Below are 16,301 nucleotides of genomic sequence, written 5' to 3'. Positions count from 1 at the left end.
TTCTTTTTTCCGCACCAGCAAGCGCAGATCCGGGAAGAGCAGTACTCCAGTAAATTTTTGACCAACTTTTTGGATCACTTTTGATCACTTCTCGAGTCGACCTTCGACTCGCGGTGCCGATAGGGATACCTGGGTTTAAGCCTTGCGAGGACTGTCACCGCTTGATGTCGGTGACCGACCCCCACCGTCGGTTCCTTTATTGTCTCGGGGCCGACCACGATGACAAGTCATGCCCCGACTGCCGGGCCTTGACCTCGAAGGCTAGATGGGAGCGGTCCCATAAGCGACTCGAGCTCCGGCAGACGACTCCGCGCCACTCGAGGTCCCGGTCGAGGAGGAAGTCGAGGGACCGGTCGCTCGACGAGTCAACACCACTCATCGGGCTCCAAGTCCTCAGGTAAGTTGAGGCACTCGAAAAAGAAGTCCAAGAGGCGTCATCGCTCTTCTGACTCCACCCGACGCTCGCGTGACGCGGCCGGGGGTTCGGGCGACACCGCCCACGCAGCTCCAACGGAGCCGCAAACGCCGCGTCCAGCTCCACACCCGCCGGTCCCTGGGCTGCACGCGACGCCAGACGAGATACGTGACTTCCTCGTGGCCATGAGGACTCACTTCCCTCTGTCGGACCCTGACGAGGCGCCTTCGGGCCCGCGGGTCCGTCTGGGAGTCCTAGCGGGCCGGCTGCTTCGGCCTCAGCGCCGTCGGGTACTTCGGCCCCGCCGCCGTCTCGAGTTTGGTCCCGACGCCGCAGAACCCCTCAGGATCTGGGCCCGGATCCGGGTCGTCTCTGGTCGACCTCATGACTCCCCGCTGGCGCCGACCCCGAGGGTGTCGCCCATGACGCCGTCCTGGACGCCGTCGTCCCCAGTCCCAGCCCCGGTTCGGGTCTGGCGTCTGACCGGCGCGGTGAGTAATTCACCTACGACCCGGCTCCATCATTTTTCCCTGACTATCAGGAGATGGATGACGAGGGGGACTGGGAGGGATCTGAGGACCCTCTGGCACTGCAGTGCCAGTTGAGCCAGGTCTGGGCAGACGAGCTAGGGGAGGCCAGTGGTCTGGACACTTCGCCCAGCACTGGATTGGTCTCTCCTCCCTCCGTGGCTGCGGAGGAAGGGGCTGCTTACAGTGTGGTGTTGAACAGGGCGGCCAAGGCCTTGGCTCTTGAGCTCCCTGTCGGGGCCGTGAGGACTAACATCCTCACTGAGGTGCTCAAACCGCAGGCAAGCTCCTCGGAGCCTCTACTTCCGTTCAACGAAGCCCTCACCGACGTCCTGTTGGGCACCTGGTCCATGCCCTCCACAGGCCTCCCTGTGGATCGGAACGTGGCCCGACGCCACCGCCCGGATCCGGGCAACCCTAGTTTCCTGTCCGTTCACCCCACCCCCGAGAGCCTGTTGATCCAGGCCTCAACCTCCCAACCCGCATTCCCGACCGCTCCTCTGGATCGGGAATCCAAAATGTACGATCAGTTTGGGAAAAAACTGTTCTCCTCCTTGAGTTTGGGGTTGCGGTCTGTCAACACCGCCTGCCTTTTGGGCCGTAACACCCACTCTCTGTGGGATAGGGTTGCGGAAGTGCTGCCCCAGTGCCCGGAAGAGGCCCGGGCAAGCTCGTCCAAGCCCTTGCGGAAGGGCGGGATGCAGCACGCTATTCCATACGGTGTGGACTCGACACAACGGACTCGCTGGGTAGGGCGATTGCAACGACAGTGGCTGAGGTCCGCCAACTTTTCAGGCGATGTCCAAGCCACCCCATGGACATGCCCTTCGATGGCCGTCTCCTCTTTGGCGACAAGGCTGATAGTGCGCTGGAGCGTTTCAAGGACTCAAGGGCTACGGCCAAGTACTTGGGCCTAGGCCAATGGCAGCAAACTTCGGCTTTTCGCTCCTTTCGTGGCCAATGAAGGGGCGCCCCCACACGTCCAGTCACGATTCAGAAAAGGGGGTGGTGATGAACAGAGTGTCTGAATTAAGCAGACCACTCTTACCCAGTCCAAAGATCAGGGCTTGATCCATCACCGTTATTTATCTCACTGCCCCATCCCAGCTCAGAACCTGGCTATATGCAAATTAGTCTGTCCCTGGCCCAGTGCATCATGGGAACAGAGCAGACCAAACTACCAAGCCAATTCTTCACCAGAAAGGAGACAAGCTACCGGGGACCGGTTTCTGGCATTTCAGCCTCTTCGGCCCGGCTTGCTTGAATCCTGATGGAGCAGTGAGAAAGGGACTCATGTCTGAGTATACCCTGCCACACCTATAGTGGCCAAAAACGATTCAGAAAAGGGGGTGGTGATGAACAGAGTGTCTGAATTAAGCAGACCACTCTTACCCAGTCCAAAGATCAGGGCTTGATCCATCACCGTTATTTATCTCACTGCCCCATCCCAGCTCAGAACCTGGCTATATGCAAATTAGTCTGTCCCTGGCCCAGTGCATCATGGGAACAGAGCAGACCAAACTACCAAGCCAATTCTTCACCAGAAAGGAGACAAGCTACCGGGGACCGGTTTCTGGCATTTCAGCCTCTTCGGCCCGGCTTGCTTGAATCCTGATGGAGCAGTGAGAAAGGGACTCATGTCTGAGTATACCCTGCCACACCTATAGTGGCCAAAAACGATTCAGAAAAGGGGGTGGTGATGAACAGAGTGTCTGAATTAAGCAGACCACTCTTACCCAGTCCAAAGATCAGGGCTTGATCCATCACCGTTATTTATCTCACTGCCCCATCCCAGCTCAGAACCTGGCTATATGCAAATTAGTCTGTCCCTGGCCCAGTGCATCATGGGAACAGAGCAGACCAAACTACCAAGCCAATTCTTCACCAGAAAGGAGACAAGCTACCGGGGACCGGTTTCTGGCATTTCAGCCTCTTCGGCCCGGCTTGCTTGAATCCTGATGGAGCAGTGAGAAAGGGACTCATGTCTGAGTATACCCTGCCACACCTATAGTGGCCAAAAACGATTCAGAAAAGGGGGTGGTGATGAACAGAGTGTCTGAATTAAGCAGACCACTCTTACCCAGTCCAAAGATCAGGGCTTGATCCATCACCGTTATTTATCTCACTGCCCCATCCCAGCTCAGAACCTGGCTATATGCAAATTAGTCTGTCCCTGGCCCAGTGCATCATGGGAACAGAGCAGACCAAACTACCAAGCCAATTCTTCACCAGAAAGGAGACAAGCTACCGGGGACCGGTTTCTGGCATTTCAGCCTCTTCGGCCCGGCTTGCTTGAATCCTGATGGAGCAGTGAGAAAGGGACTCATGTCTGAGTATACCCTGCCACACCTATAGTGGCCAAAAACGATTCAGAAAAGGGGGTGGTGATGAACAGAGTGTCTGAATTAAGCAGACCACTCTTACCCAGTCCAAAGATCAGGGCTTGATCCATCACCGTTATTTATCTCACTGCCCCATCCCAGCTCAGAACCTGGCTATATGCAAATTAGTCTGTCCCTGGCCCAGTGCATCATGGGAACAGAGCAGACCAAACTACCAAGCCAATTCTTCACCAGAAAGGAGACAAGCTACCGGGGACCGGTTTCTGGCATTTCAGCCTCTTCGGCCCGGCTTGCTTGAATCCTGATGGAGCAGTGAGAAAGGGACTCATGTCTGAGTATACCCTGCCACACCTATAGTGGCCAAAAACGATTCAGAAAAGGGGGTGGTGATGAACAGAGTGTCTGAATTAAGCAGACCACTCTTACCCAGTCCAAAGATCAGGGCTTGATCCATCACCGTTATTTATCTCACTGCCCCATCCCAGCTCAGAACCTGGCTATATGCAAATTAGTCTGTCCCTGGCCCAGTGCATCATGGGAACAGAGCAGACCAAACTACCAAGCCAATTCTTCACCAGAAAGGAGACAAGCTACCGGGGACCGGTTTCTGGCATTTCAGCCTCTTCGGCCCGGCTTGCTTGAATCCTGATGGAGCAGTGAGAAAGGGACTCATGTCTGAGTATACCCTGCCACACCTATAGTGGCCAAAAACGATTCAGAAAAGGGGGTGGTGATGAACAGAGTGTCTGAATTAAGCAGACCACTCTTACCCAGTCCAAAGATCAGGGCTTGATCCATCACCGTTATTTATCTCACTGCCCCATCCCAGCTCAGAACCTGGCTATATGCAAATTAGTCTGTCCCTGGCCCAGTGCATCATGGGAACAGAGCAGACCAAACTACCACGTCCAGTCAGCCACAGACTGCAGACTCAGGCTCAACACGGTTGCAGACGTGGTTACCGCCGTAGCGGTACCGGGGGACACCGGCAGGGTCAGTCCACACCCACCCCTGCAGCATCCGCCTCTAAGCCTTCCTAGTCCGGCATTTCAGGCCCATTCGTCACCAGTAGGGGACAGGGTCCGCCATTACCTCCCCCACTGGCGTACCATCACGTCGGACAGGTGGGTTCTGCAAATCGTCCGAAGGGGGTACACCCTTCCCTTCGAGGCGACCCCTCCAGCCATGCCACCTCAGTACCACCGCATGTCGGGGGATCACTTGCAACTGCTGCCGGAGGACGTTATGGCCCTCTTGGCCAAGTGGGCCATCGAGCGCGTTCCTGGGCCAGAAATAGGACGTGGTTGCTATTCCCACTACTTTCTGGTACCCAAAAAGGGCAAAGGAGGCCTATGCCCTATCTTGGACCTACGGAGCATCAACGGCTTCCTCCGGAAGGAGAAGTTGAAGATGCTGACTTTGGCTCAGGTCCTAGCTGCCCTGGACCCAGAAGACTGGATGGTAGTGTTGGACTTGCAGGACGCGTATTTCCACATCCCCGTGCTGCCGGCCCACCGGCGTTACCTGCGGTTCACGGTAGGCCACGAGCACTTTCAGTTTACTGTGCTCCCCTTCGGCCTTACCAGCGCCCCACGGGTGTTCATGAAAGTGATGGCGGTGGTCGCAACTCATCTGCACAGATTAGGGCTTTCAGTCTTCCCCTATCTCAATGATTGGTTGTTGAAGGCGGGCTCGCCCCAGACAGTCGTCTCCCACCTCCAGACTACGGCCAACCTCCTACACTCGCTGGGGTTCTCCATCATCGTGCAGAAGTCACACCTGTGCCCCTCTCAGAAGCTCTTTTTCATCAGAGCAGTTCTGGACTCAGCGCAGTTTCGGGTTTATCCCCCGAACAGCGGGTTCGAGATATTCAGGCTCTGATTCCGATCTTTCAGTCTTTATCCCGGGTCTCGGTCAGGTTGACGCTGCAGCTCCTGGGGCTGAAGGCCTCCTGCATCCTGCTGGTGCATCACGCCAGGTGGCGGATGCGGGCTCTGCAGTGGGACCTGAAGTTTCAGTGGGCACAGGATCAGGGCAACATGTCCGACCACATCCTGATCTCAGAGGGCACTGCGAGTCAGTTGCAGTGGTGGCTCACGAACCGCGATCTCTCTCTCCCTTCCCCAACCGGAGCATGCAGTGGTTACAGATGCGTCCCTCCTGGGATTGGGGGGGCCACATGGGAGAGAGGGAGGTCAGAGGTCTCTGGTCTCCGGCGGAGTCGTGGCTACATATCAACCTTCTGGAGCTGCGGGCGATCCGTCTTGCACTGAAGGCATTCCTTCACTCTGTTCGGGGAAGTGTAGTGAAGGTGTTCACGGACAACACCACCGTCATGTGGTACTGCAACAAACAGGGCGGGGTGGGGTCATGGACCCTCTGTCAGGAGGCTCTGCGCCTCTGGACATGGCTGGAACACCAGGGCGTCACCCTGGTGGTTCAACACCTGGCAGGTTCCCTGAACGCCAGGGCGGACAAACTCAGCCGCAGTGCAGGATGGATCACGAATGGCGTCTTAACTCGTACGTGGCGCAAGCTCTCTTTCTGCAGTGGAGAGAGCCTTGGTTAGATCTATTCGCCACCGAAGAGAACGTGCAATGTCATCAGTTCTGCGCGTTGGAATTTCCAAGGCGGTACAAAAGGGGGTGGTGATGGGCGGAGCATCTGAACCAATCAAACACTCACACCCAGTCAAAAGATCTGGGTTTGATCCATCACCGTTCTTTAGCCCACTCTGCCACCCCAGTTCAGACATGGCTATATGCAAATCAGTCTGACCCTGTGCCTCATGGGAACAGTCCAGCCCGAACTGCCAAGCCATGCCTTCCCTGGACCGGAAACAAGATTCCGAGGACCGGTTTCTGGCATTACAGCCGTCTTCAGCCCGGCTTGCTTGAATCCAGTGGCAAAGTGAGCAAGGGACTCACGTCTGAGCCCCACCCATCCTTGCCATTCTGCGAACCGATATCTAGGGTTAAGGACATCCCTTTCAGGGCCCTAGTTTCATGGCACCAGTGTCGGTTTCTATCATAGCTCTGCGTAACTGGCACGGAAAGCTATGTACAGAACTGACGTCCGCGCGCGAGGGCGGCGTCTAAGTACTACGAGGACACCATCCCGGCGATCATGACACCGACGACGGACGCGGGCCGCAGACGACGCCTAGCGACGCGCATGGGTTCTGCTGACAAAAACTTTCTGGATCCAGTCTGACGCCTGGGGATAGTCTAAGGTAAGGAATCTAACACTACCTAATGTTTCTTGCAGATATATCGTTACCGAAGGTAAGTAACTTGTGCTTCAGGGTGATGAGACTGCTTTTCTAGTTTATTGCATCGTTTTTGCTCCTATCCCTTATAGTAGTCTGATATTATGATTGCTTGTTTTGCCACCTTCTGTATCTATTTGTTTACCTATCCCTTGGCTCTCCTCCCCCCTTTGTTCTGTTCGCAAAATTGCGATTCCTTAAATGCTTGAGCAAAATAAGGAATCGCAATTTTTGCGATTCCTTATTTTGCTAAGTGCCACCTACATACCAAAAGGCCGTTTGCGATTTGCAAACGCCGGAATTCTGCGAATTCCGGTGTTTGCGAATCGCAAACGCCTACCTACATATGCCCCATAATAAATAAATAAACGTCCCTGAACATTAGGTTGTAGTCTATGAAACAACTTTAGGTTCCAATAAAAACGTTGTAGAGGTTGAGTTTACACTAAATAAGTAGCAGTAAATATACTTAATATTTAATACAAAAACTCTTATGGGAAATTGATCCTAAAATAATGAGCATTTAACATTTTTCTTACTAGTTTGTTCAGTTTAATATTAATTGTTATGGCATAGGAGTACGAGCACAGTTCTATGCATTTTAAAATATATTTTCTTTGAAGGTGTTTCAGATGAAAAATGTCATATTCAAGAACCATCATGCTCAGATCTCTTCCTGTTTCCGGACGAAAGTGGTAATATTTCACAGGAGCTGTCGCCACCACGTGTTCCCTTTACTCCCCATTTAATTGGCGAAACCATGATGGATGTGCCTTCCGAAAGTGACGACTTCTGCATTCTCTATGCCCCTAAGACGGTCATTTCTGTAAGAATATTATTTTGATCTGGTTGCAAAACATGTTGAAATGAAATGCTAATAAAATCACTGATATTGATGTCTAGCATGCACCTTGTATCATACCACAGCTGAGTTCCAAGATGTTAGTCTTATGCATGTTCTGTTCTCTATTTATAGTATTCAGTATTTGAAAGTGAAATTGCCATCCTGATAAATGAATTATGTAAACTCTTAGGTTGCATCATACAATGCATAAAGTCTTACTATATATGCTTCCAATATGGTAGAATAACGTTGCTGCATTGATAGTAATGTTTTTTGTTTTTGAAGGGTGACACCGGCGTGTTGTTGGGTGCCATACTTGTCAATTAATTACAAAGTTAAGCTGTTTTGGATGTATATTCAAAGTAATTTTCTGTTTTCTGTTGTAGAACAGTCTGGTGTGGCGAGTGTTATGGTGAGCACGGTGTTACGCAGCGAATTGACTTACCATTTCCGATGTAGGATGTTTGTGCAGTTTTCGAGGATTGGTATATAACTCTAGGCGAATCGCAGTAGTTGGTCTTTCTGGACCCAAAATTCCTAGGTCCGGAAACACCGAACTCTGTTTACTTGTTTTACTATGTGCACAAGTAGAAAACCTGTGGCTAGGAGTGGGGCAGCGGCTGTGGCTGACACACATCCCAGCCCACTTTAGTATTATGGATGGAGCATACAATGGTTCCCTAAGACAGGAAACAGCCTCCAAACGCCCCAGACTCCTTCCCCGCCGCCGACCAACACCTGTCAACCTTGCACAGTCCCTGCAGATTTTTACCACCTGCTCAGAGTAGATGGTAAGATCAGCCCTGAGCGCCCAGAATTTGGAAAAGCCTACCTTAAAGGACCCTGTAATTTCGGGTCTAGCTGGTTATTCCCCATTCCCGGGAATTTAACTTGTTACCCCCCCCCATTAAGTCACCGCGATATAACAGCCAGCGGGAATTGTGAAGTTGGGTCTCAATATTTTCCACTGGAATTAACAAGAAACTTGAAACATGGGGTCGTTTGACAGGCAGACTATAGAATGCATATTTGGTTACATGGAGCTTAAATTGTTGAACAGTACTCCAAAATATTGTACCTTTTGAGGAGGTATTAACATGGTCTCCAAGGTGGAGGTTCAGTTAAAGGAGTCGGGCCTAGGTTTGACTGGACCTATTTGCTAGATTTCCTTCTCCATCGCTTTAAAGCAAAGTTAGATGGATCTAGATCCAGACTCTCTTCACGCAAGCCGCAACTTATTCCTGTCTCGAAAGTGGTCTGGTGGATTGTTTTTTAGATATGTTTATATCCATTGTTGTAGGTTTCAGTGATATGTTATCACAGGTCCAAGTGGATGCTCAAGTAAGTAATTGAGAGGTGTGACACTCCTGACAATTCACACCTTATCCTGCAGGCTTGCACTGCAAGGGACTCAGTTTAACTTACTGAATCCGTCCTGTTTTTATCCTCATGGACAAAACATACGTGTTCGAGGCATGTGGGCTGCTGAATTCATATCTATAGCATAGATCGCCGCCTAGTGTTGGGTCCGGATGATTGCACATTGTTGTCCTGGAAGAGTCTTCGAAGTATCACGAGATAGGTGGCTCCTCCCCTGGACTACAGTGCGCATGGGCATCGACTCCATCCCCAGATTGTTTTTTTCCGCCATTGGGTTTGGATGTACTTTCGTTCTCTCAGTTCGGAATCGACAATATTCTCGAGGCCAAAAGGCCTTTTTGTCTCTTATCGTCGGTATTGTTTGCGTTCGGTGCCCGGTTCTGTTCGGACTCGCCTTCCGAGTTCAACATCCAGGGAGTCGCGTGGCTCTTTGGAGCTCGAGGCCCAGTCGACGTAGCAAGACCCTCAACGACGCGACATGGAACAGAGCCCGTTCAAGAAGTGTCCCGTGTGCGGATCGAAGTACCCACACATCGACGTCCACCCGGTGTGCAACAAGTGCCTATCGCCGGACCACGATGAAGCCAACTGTATGGCTTGTTCCAGGTTTCGTTCAAAGAAAACGATTCGGCTTCGGCGCGTGGCACGCATGGAGGCCCGGCAGTCGGCCCCGGCACCGGTGGACATCTTCGACAGCGAGGAAGCAGACGAACACGACGTTCAGCTGCAGATTCCACCTCCAGCGGAAGAAGTCGACTACGACTATCAAGTGGATGTCGAAGGCCTACCCATACAAGAAGTCGTCGACGAGGTAGGAGACGACGATGAGGCCTATGGGGCCATGGAAGATAGCTCAGAGGACGAGCTATGCCCCGTTCGAACACTTACAAAGGCTCAGGTCGAGGGATCGCCTATCGGCCTTACCCAAGACCTTCTACCAAAATCCACGGCCCCGCCTCCCGGCCCGGCTACGGACACTTTGACGGAGCCGCCATTACAGAAAACGAAACCGAAAGTGAAACCTTCGGTGTCCGCACTACCTAAAGTGGTTCAGGCGCATTCGAAACCGAAACCTTCTGCTCCACCGTCGACACCCTCGTCTTCCGAGGTGTCGGGACAGCCCAAGCCGAAGAAGCCTGTCGACCCGGCAAAGTCGGTGAAATCCGTCCAGCCGAAGCGGACTAAAGGCGTCGAGCAGAAGCCCAAGAAGGCCATCCAGACTCCGTCAAGCAAGGGCGTCGAGCCGAAGTCCGGGTTGGGCGTCGAGCCGGAGACAAGCAAGGGCGCGGAGACGAGGGCCGCAAAGGTCGTCGAGCCGAAGACCGGCAAGGGCATCGAGCCAAAGGTTGGTGCCCCTAAAGCGGTTGCCCAGGACACCAACACGGTCAAGCCTCGGACCGGCCAGCCCAAGTCATCGACGCTCGAGTCTTCCCACGTTGCTGGACCGAGGTCGTCTGTCGTATCGGCGAAGCCGTCCGCTTCCTTCACAAAGCAGGTCTCGGACTCCCTCAAGCGTATCAGGGACAAGGCCTCAGCAGAAGACCCCAAAACGCCTTCCGCACCGAAGCAGTCGGTCCCCACCTCCAAGTCATCGACGCCACTCCTCTTCACATTGCCGCCGAAGGTGGCACCGAAGGCCTTCGCACCACGGGCGGCGCCCCAAGCGAAAACGCACAGTGCTGTGGGGTCGACGCCTACTCTCCCGGCTGGGGGCTTAACGCATCGACCACCATTACTGGAGGAACAGTCGGAACGTTTCATCGATGCCGACACTGGGAAGCTTACGCTTTACAAGCGGAAAATTACGGCGACGACGCCTTTGGAGTTGTATACCATTCCTTTGAAGCGCAAAAGGCCTGCTTCTGATTCACCAGTCTTGGTCGAACCACTGGCTCCTCGGACTCAAAGAGTTGCCAGCGCCCTCGCCCACTTATTCCGATGCCGAGGATGCTGGGGATCAACATGAGGAATACAGCTTCCCGGCCCACACAGATCCTGATGCACAACAGGACGCATGGGTGGACACAGGTGACCAGGGGGATCTGCAACCCGCCCTCGAACCTCAGATATACAATATCAAAACGTCTCCCACTGAGGATTCTGCGGCATTCAATGCCTTGATTGAAAGGGCGGCTAAGAACCACGACGTTGAACTCCATGCTGACCCTGTGGAGGTGGACTTCCTCTTTGACACTTTTTCAACCGCTGAAAAGACTGTGAAAACCCTCCCAATGCTGAAAGGGGTCCTCAAACATGCTGCGGACATTTTCAAAGAGCCCACACGGGCAAGGGTGGTCAACCCTAGAATTGAAAAAAAATACCGGCCGGCACCTGGCGATCCCACCTACATCAAGGGCCAGTTGCCATTGGACTCCCTGGTCGTTTCTAATGCCCGCAAGAGGGCGAATTCGCAAACCACTGGTGAAGCTCCTCCCCCGGACAAAGAGTCCAAAGTGCTAGAAGCATCGGGAAAGAGAGTAGCAGCTCAGGCGGCCAATATCTGGCGTATCTCTAACACGCAGGCGCTCTTGGCACGCTACGACAGGGCACACTACGACACACTAGAGACCCTGTTGCAACATCTCCCAGACCAATATAAGGAGGCTGCGGAGATGCTTATCCAGGAAGGGAAGCTCATCTCCAACGCTTCAATTAAGTGTGCACTGGACGTTGCGGATACTGCAGCCAGGGCAATTAACACCAGTGTGATGTTAAGACGACAAGCATGGCTCAGAATCTCTGGATTTAAGCCTGAGATCCAAACTACCATCCTCAACCAGGCAGTTAACCCTGACAGATTATTTGGTCCTGAGGTGGATACCACCTTGGAAAAAATAAAAAAGGATACCGAGACTGCCAAGTCCATGGGAGCTCTCCAATCCCAACAGTTTCGGGGGAGCACTTTTCCTCGCTCAGGCAATAGGGGTGTTTCCAGAGGCCAAATGTCCCAGCAAACACAATTCAATAAGGGTGGGGCGCAATCCTCTTACCCCAAACAAAATAGAGGAGGTTATCGGGGCAACAACGCCAAGGGCAGAGGCAAGGGCAACAACAACTCCCGTTCCTCTGCCTCCAACAAACAGTGACGCCCTGTCACTGCCCCCGACCATTCCACACCTGTCGGGGGGGAGACTCCAGCAGTTCCTGCCAGTCTGGAAATCCATCACCACAGACAGGTGGGTCAGGAAACTTATCCAGTACGGTTATTGTTTGGAGCTCACATCCACTCCACCCAACATACCACCAAAACACCGTCCTATGTCCACAGAGCATTTGCACTTATTGCAGCAGGAGGTTCTCGTCATGCTGCAAAAGGGCGCTATAGAGCTTGTGCCAGTGGAGGAGGAAGGCACAGGGGTGTAATCCCTGTACTTCTTAATCCCAAAGAAGGACGGGTCCCTCAGGCCTATTCTGGACCTCAGGCCCCTAAACCAGTACATTCTCTCAGAACACTTCCACATGCTAACGCTGCAGCAGATTCTTCCGCTCCTCAATCAGGGAGACTTCCTCGCAACCTTGGACCTCAAGGATGCTTACTTCCACATTCCACTCCATCCATCACACAAAAAATACCTCAGATTCACCATTCAAAATCGGCATTATCAATTCAAGGTCCTTCTTTTCGGAGTGACCACGGCCCCCAGAGTGTTCACCAAATGTCTAGCGACAGTGGCGGCGCACCTCAGGAGACAACACATCCATGTCTACCCTTATCTGGACGACTGGCTGGTTCAGGCAAAGTCGGCCCAGCAGTGCGCCGCCGACATGTCCCACACCATTCACCTTCTTCACAGTCTGGGGCTCTCCCTGAACTATCCAAAGTCCCACCATTAGCCAGCCCATGTGCGGCAATATCTAGGTGCAACAATCAATACTCTGGCAGCCACGGCTCAGCCAACTTCAGCGCGGATCAACAACATCCAGTCGCTAATCCAACAGTTCCAACCGCAACACTCGCTTCCTGCGAGAGTGTTCATGCAGTTGATAGGCATGATGGCCTCCTGCATTTTCATAGTCCCGCACGCGAGGTTACATATACGACCGCTCCAGGAATGCTTAGCGCATCAGTGGAATCAGGCTCAGGGACAGTTGAAAGACCTAGTGTTGGTCACCGGTCGGGCATACAACTCTCTGCATTGGTGGAATCCACACAACCTTTGCAAGGGCCGACCGTTCCAAGAGCCTGTCCCACAGATCATCCTGACAGCGGACGCGTCTCTCCAGGGATGGGGAGCTCATGTACTCCACTACACAGTGCAGGTACTATGGACAATACAGCAAAAGAAGATGCACATCAACTACCTAGAACTGATGGCAATCTTCATGGCACTAAAAGCATTCAAAGTACATCTGTGCAACAAGGTCGTGTTGATCCGGACGGACAACATGACGGCCATGTACTACATCCAGAAGCAAGGAGGTACGCACTCTCCACAGTTGTCTCATCTGGCTCAGAGCATGTGGAAGTGGGCCATTCAGAGGAACATCTTCCTCATGGCGGAACACCTCCCAGGCACGGACAATCAGATTGCGGACCTGCTCAGCAGGTACAGCCACCAGATGCACGAGTGGGAGATACATCCATCAGTACTCCGCCGGTACTTCCAGAAGTGGGGTCATCCACAGATAGACCTGTTCGCCACAAGGGAAAACGCAAAATGCCAAAGCTTTGCTGCCAGGTTCCCTCACCCACAGTCGCACGGCAATGCGATATGGATGAACTGGTCAGGCAGATTTGCGTACGCTTTTCCCCCAGCACCTCTCATACCGCTGGTGGCAAGAAAGCTAAAGCAACACTCGATGACTCTCATCCTGGTTGCTCCAACGTGGGCACGCCAGCCATGGTACACCACGTTTCTGGAACTCTCCGTGGTACCGCATCAAAGGCTACACCTCACGCCCAAGCTTTTGACGCAGAGCCATGGCGACATTCAGCATCCAGATCCGCAACAGCTCAACCTGGCGATCTGGCTCCTGAAGTCTTAGAGTTTGGCTACCTTGACTTGCCTCCCGAATGCATGGATATCATACGGGAGGCAAGAAAGCCCACCACCAGAGCCTGCCATGCAGCAAAATGGAAGCGGTTTGTCATTTACTGTGCTACACACAACATCAACCCGCTAGAGATGCATCCACTCCCAACATCATCTGCTATTTGTTACATCTTTACAAATGCAATCTAGCATACGCTTCCATCAGGATACACTTATCCGCCATAGCGGCTTATCTCCAGAACAGGCAGCATCTCTCCGTCTTCAGAGTGCCTGCCATTAAAGCCTTCCTAAAAGGCCTGAAGCGGGTCATCCCTCCCAGGACCCCGCCAGCTCCTGTATGGAACCTCAATGTGGTCCTCACCAGGTTGATGGGCCCACCTTTTGAGCCTCTACATTCATGTGAGATTCAGTTCTTGACATGGAAAGTGGCTTTTCTCATTGCCATTACGTCTCTGCGACGTGTTAGTGAGCTACAGGCGCTCACTGTACAAGAGCCATTCATTCAAATTCACTCCAACAGGGTGGTGCTGCGCACTAACCCTAAATTTCTTCCTAAAGTGGTTTCGCAGTTCCATGTCAATCAGACCATTGAACTGCCCGCATTCTTTCAAAACCCAGAAACAGTTGCCGAAAGAATGCTCCACACTCTTGATGTCAAACGAGCCTTGATGTACTACATCGATAGGAGCAAAGACTTTAGGAAAACACAACAACTCTTTGTTGCCTTCTCAGCCCAGCACAAAGGCAACCCCATTTCCAAAGCAGGTATAGCCAGGTGGATCGTCAAGTGCATTCAGATTTGCTATCACAAGGCTAAGCGCACTTTAACGGTCCCTCCAAGAGCCCACTCCACCCGAAAGTTGGGGGCCTCTATGGCTTTCCTTGGTAATATCCCTTTGGAAGATATTTGTAGAGCAGCCACATGGTCTACACCACACACATTTACTAAATATTACTGTGTAGATGTGCACTCCAAGCAGCAGGCAGCTTTTTCAGACTTCTGCAGCTGGCACAGGCGGCCGCCGTTAATGGAGGGACTGCTATGTATTCTATGCTATAGATATGAATTCAGCAGCCCACATGCCTCGAACTGAATATGCTACTTACCAGTATGCATCTGTTCTTGGCATGTAGGGCTGCTGACATTCATATCGCCCGCCCTCCTCCCCGGCGCCTGTAGCGGCTGCAGACTTTTTAACACTTACTCTTAGCATGGCCATCGCTTACACTATTACACTCCATCTTTGCCACAATGGCTAAAAACAATCTGGGGATGGAGTCGATGCCCATGCGCACTGTAGTCCAGGGGAGGAGCCACCTATCTCGTGATACTTCGAAGACTCTTCCAGGACAACAATGTGCAATCATCCGGACCCAACACTAGGCGGCGATCTATGCTATAGATATGAATGTCAGCAGCCCTACATGCCAAGAACAGATGCATACTGGTAAGTAGCATATTCAATTCTTATTTGTACTTGGCCAACCTTTGGTTAGCTGCTTTTTACCGGAGAACCTTTGTAAGCGGGAAGCATAGGCTCCTTAGGGTACAGTACCTCAATTCCTGCTATTATAGCTAACCTGTCGACCATGAACTGAAAGTTGATTAAACAAAGAACATTCTGCACACACAAGATTAGGTAGGGGTACACAAGTATAAGCCTGGGAAATTAGGAACATGGTAAATATTCCCTGATGTAGACCTGACACTTATGTGATTTAGAGGGGGTTTAAGCCTAAGCCTGACTTCAAAGCGTTTCATCTGTCCCGAAACTAAAACTTCAGGTGTAGTAAAAATAGGTATTATGTTTACATAATTCAGAAATACGGGCAGATTGATAAGAGGGCGCCTTTATTACTGCAGGACTGCATCTATGTTTCTGACACAACTGTATCCATTTTTTCAGTTCTTCTCAAGTTTGTTTAAGATAAACTTTCTTTTCTTCTCAGGATAAAGAAGAAGAACCAGTTGTAAATAAATTGATAGATGATGCAATCATAATTAAAGACAACCATTTTAGTCTGCGAGGAAGAAAGACTGATTCAAGCAAAGCCCCCTTGCACTTCCCTGTGCCTGAAGTGCGGTATGTCGTAAAGGAAGTGTCACTTGTGTGGCATCTGTATGGCGGAAAAGATTTTGGAAATTCTCATCATGGTTCCCCAGCTAAAAGTTATAGGTAATTTTTTCTTTCATTTAAAAAATATATATATTGTACAGTTTTTTTCATACATAAAAAGCAAACAACCACCACCTAGTAGAGACATGTATAGTACATACTCTGTATTGCGGTCCATTACACAGTTATACAAGAGCGCCATCATTTATAGTGACATCTATGTGAGCATAATATGGTATATATCCACTGCAACACATGATAGCAGTAGGGTTCTAGCCGGACATAACAAACTTTCACCCTTCATGACTTTGACGCCTGACTGCTACATGCAGCTTCATCCCAGGCAAGATCTGAGGGCCCCCCATATGTCCTGGGTCTTGCATGTGGGACTTGTAATCCTGCAAAGTTTTCAGC

The 16,301-nt window shown here is 51.8% G+C and overlaps 1 protein-coding gene across 1 annotated transcript in view; it reads left to right on the top strand.

The window, feature by feature from the left end:
- ATG2B (autophagy related 2B) overlaps positions 1-16,301 on the top strand; it is a 1,105,913-nt gene that overhangs the window by 716,917 nt on the left and 372,695 nt on the right. The window contains exons 30-31 of the mRNA XM_078660122.1: positions 7,176-7,378; positions 15,721-15,947. Coding sequence (XP_078516248.1) covers positions 7,176-7,378; positions 15,721-15,947 — 430 coding nt within the window. The remainder of the gene's footprint in view (positions 1-7,175; positions 7,379-15,720; positions 15,948-16,301) is intronic.

Source organism: Lissotriton helveticus, chromosome 9 (genome assembly GCF_964261635.1).
Source record: "Lissotriton helveticus chromosome 9, aLisHel1.1, whole genome shotgun sequence".
Lineage (NCBI taxonomy): Eukaryota > Metazoa > Chordata > Amphibia > Caudata > Salamandridae > Lissotriton > Lissotriton helveticus.
This window is presented reverse-complemented; position numbering and strand designations above follow the sequence as displayed.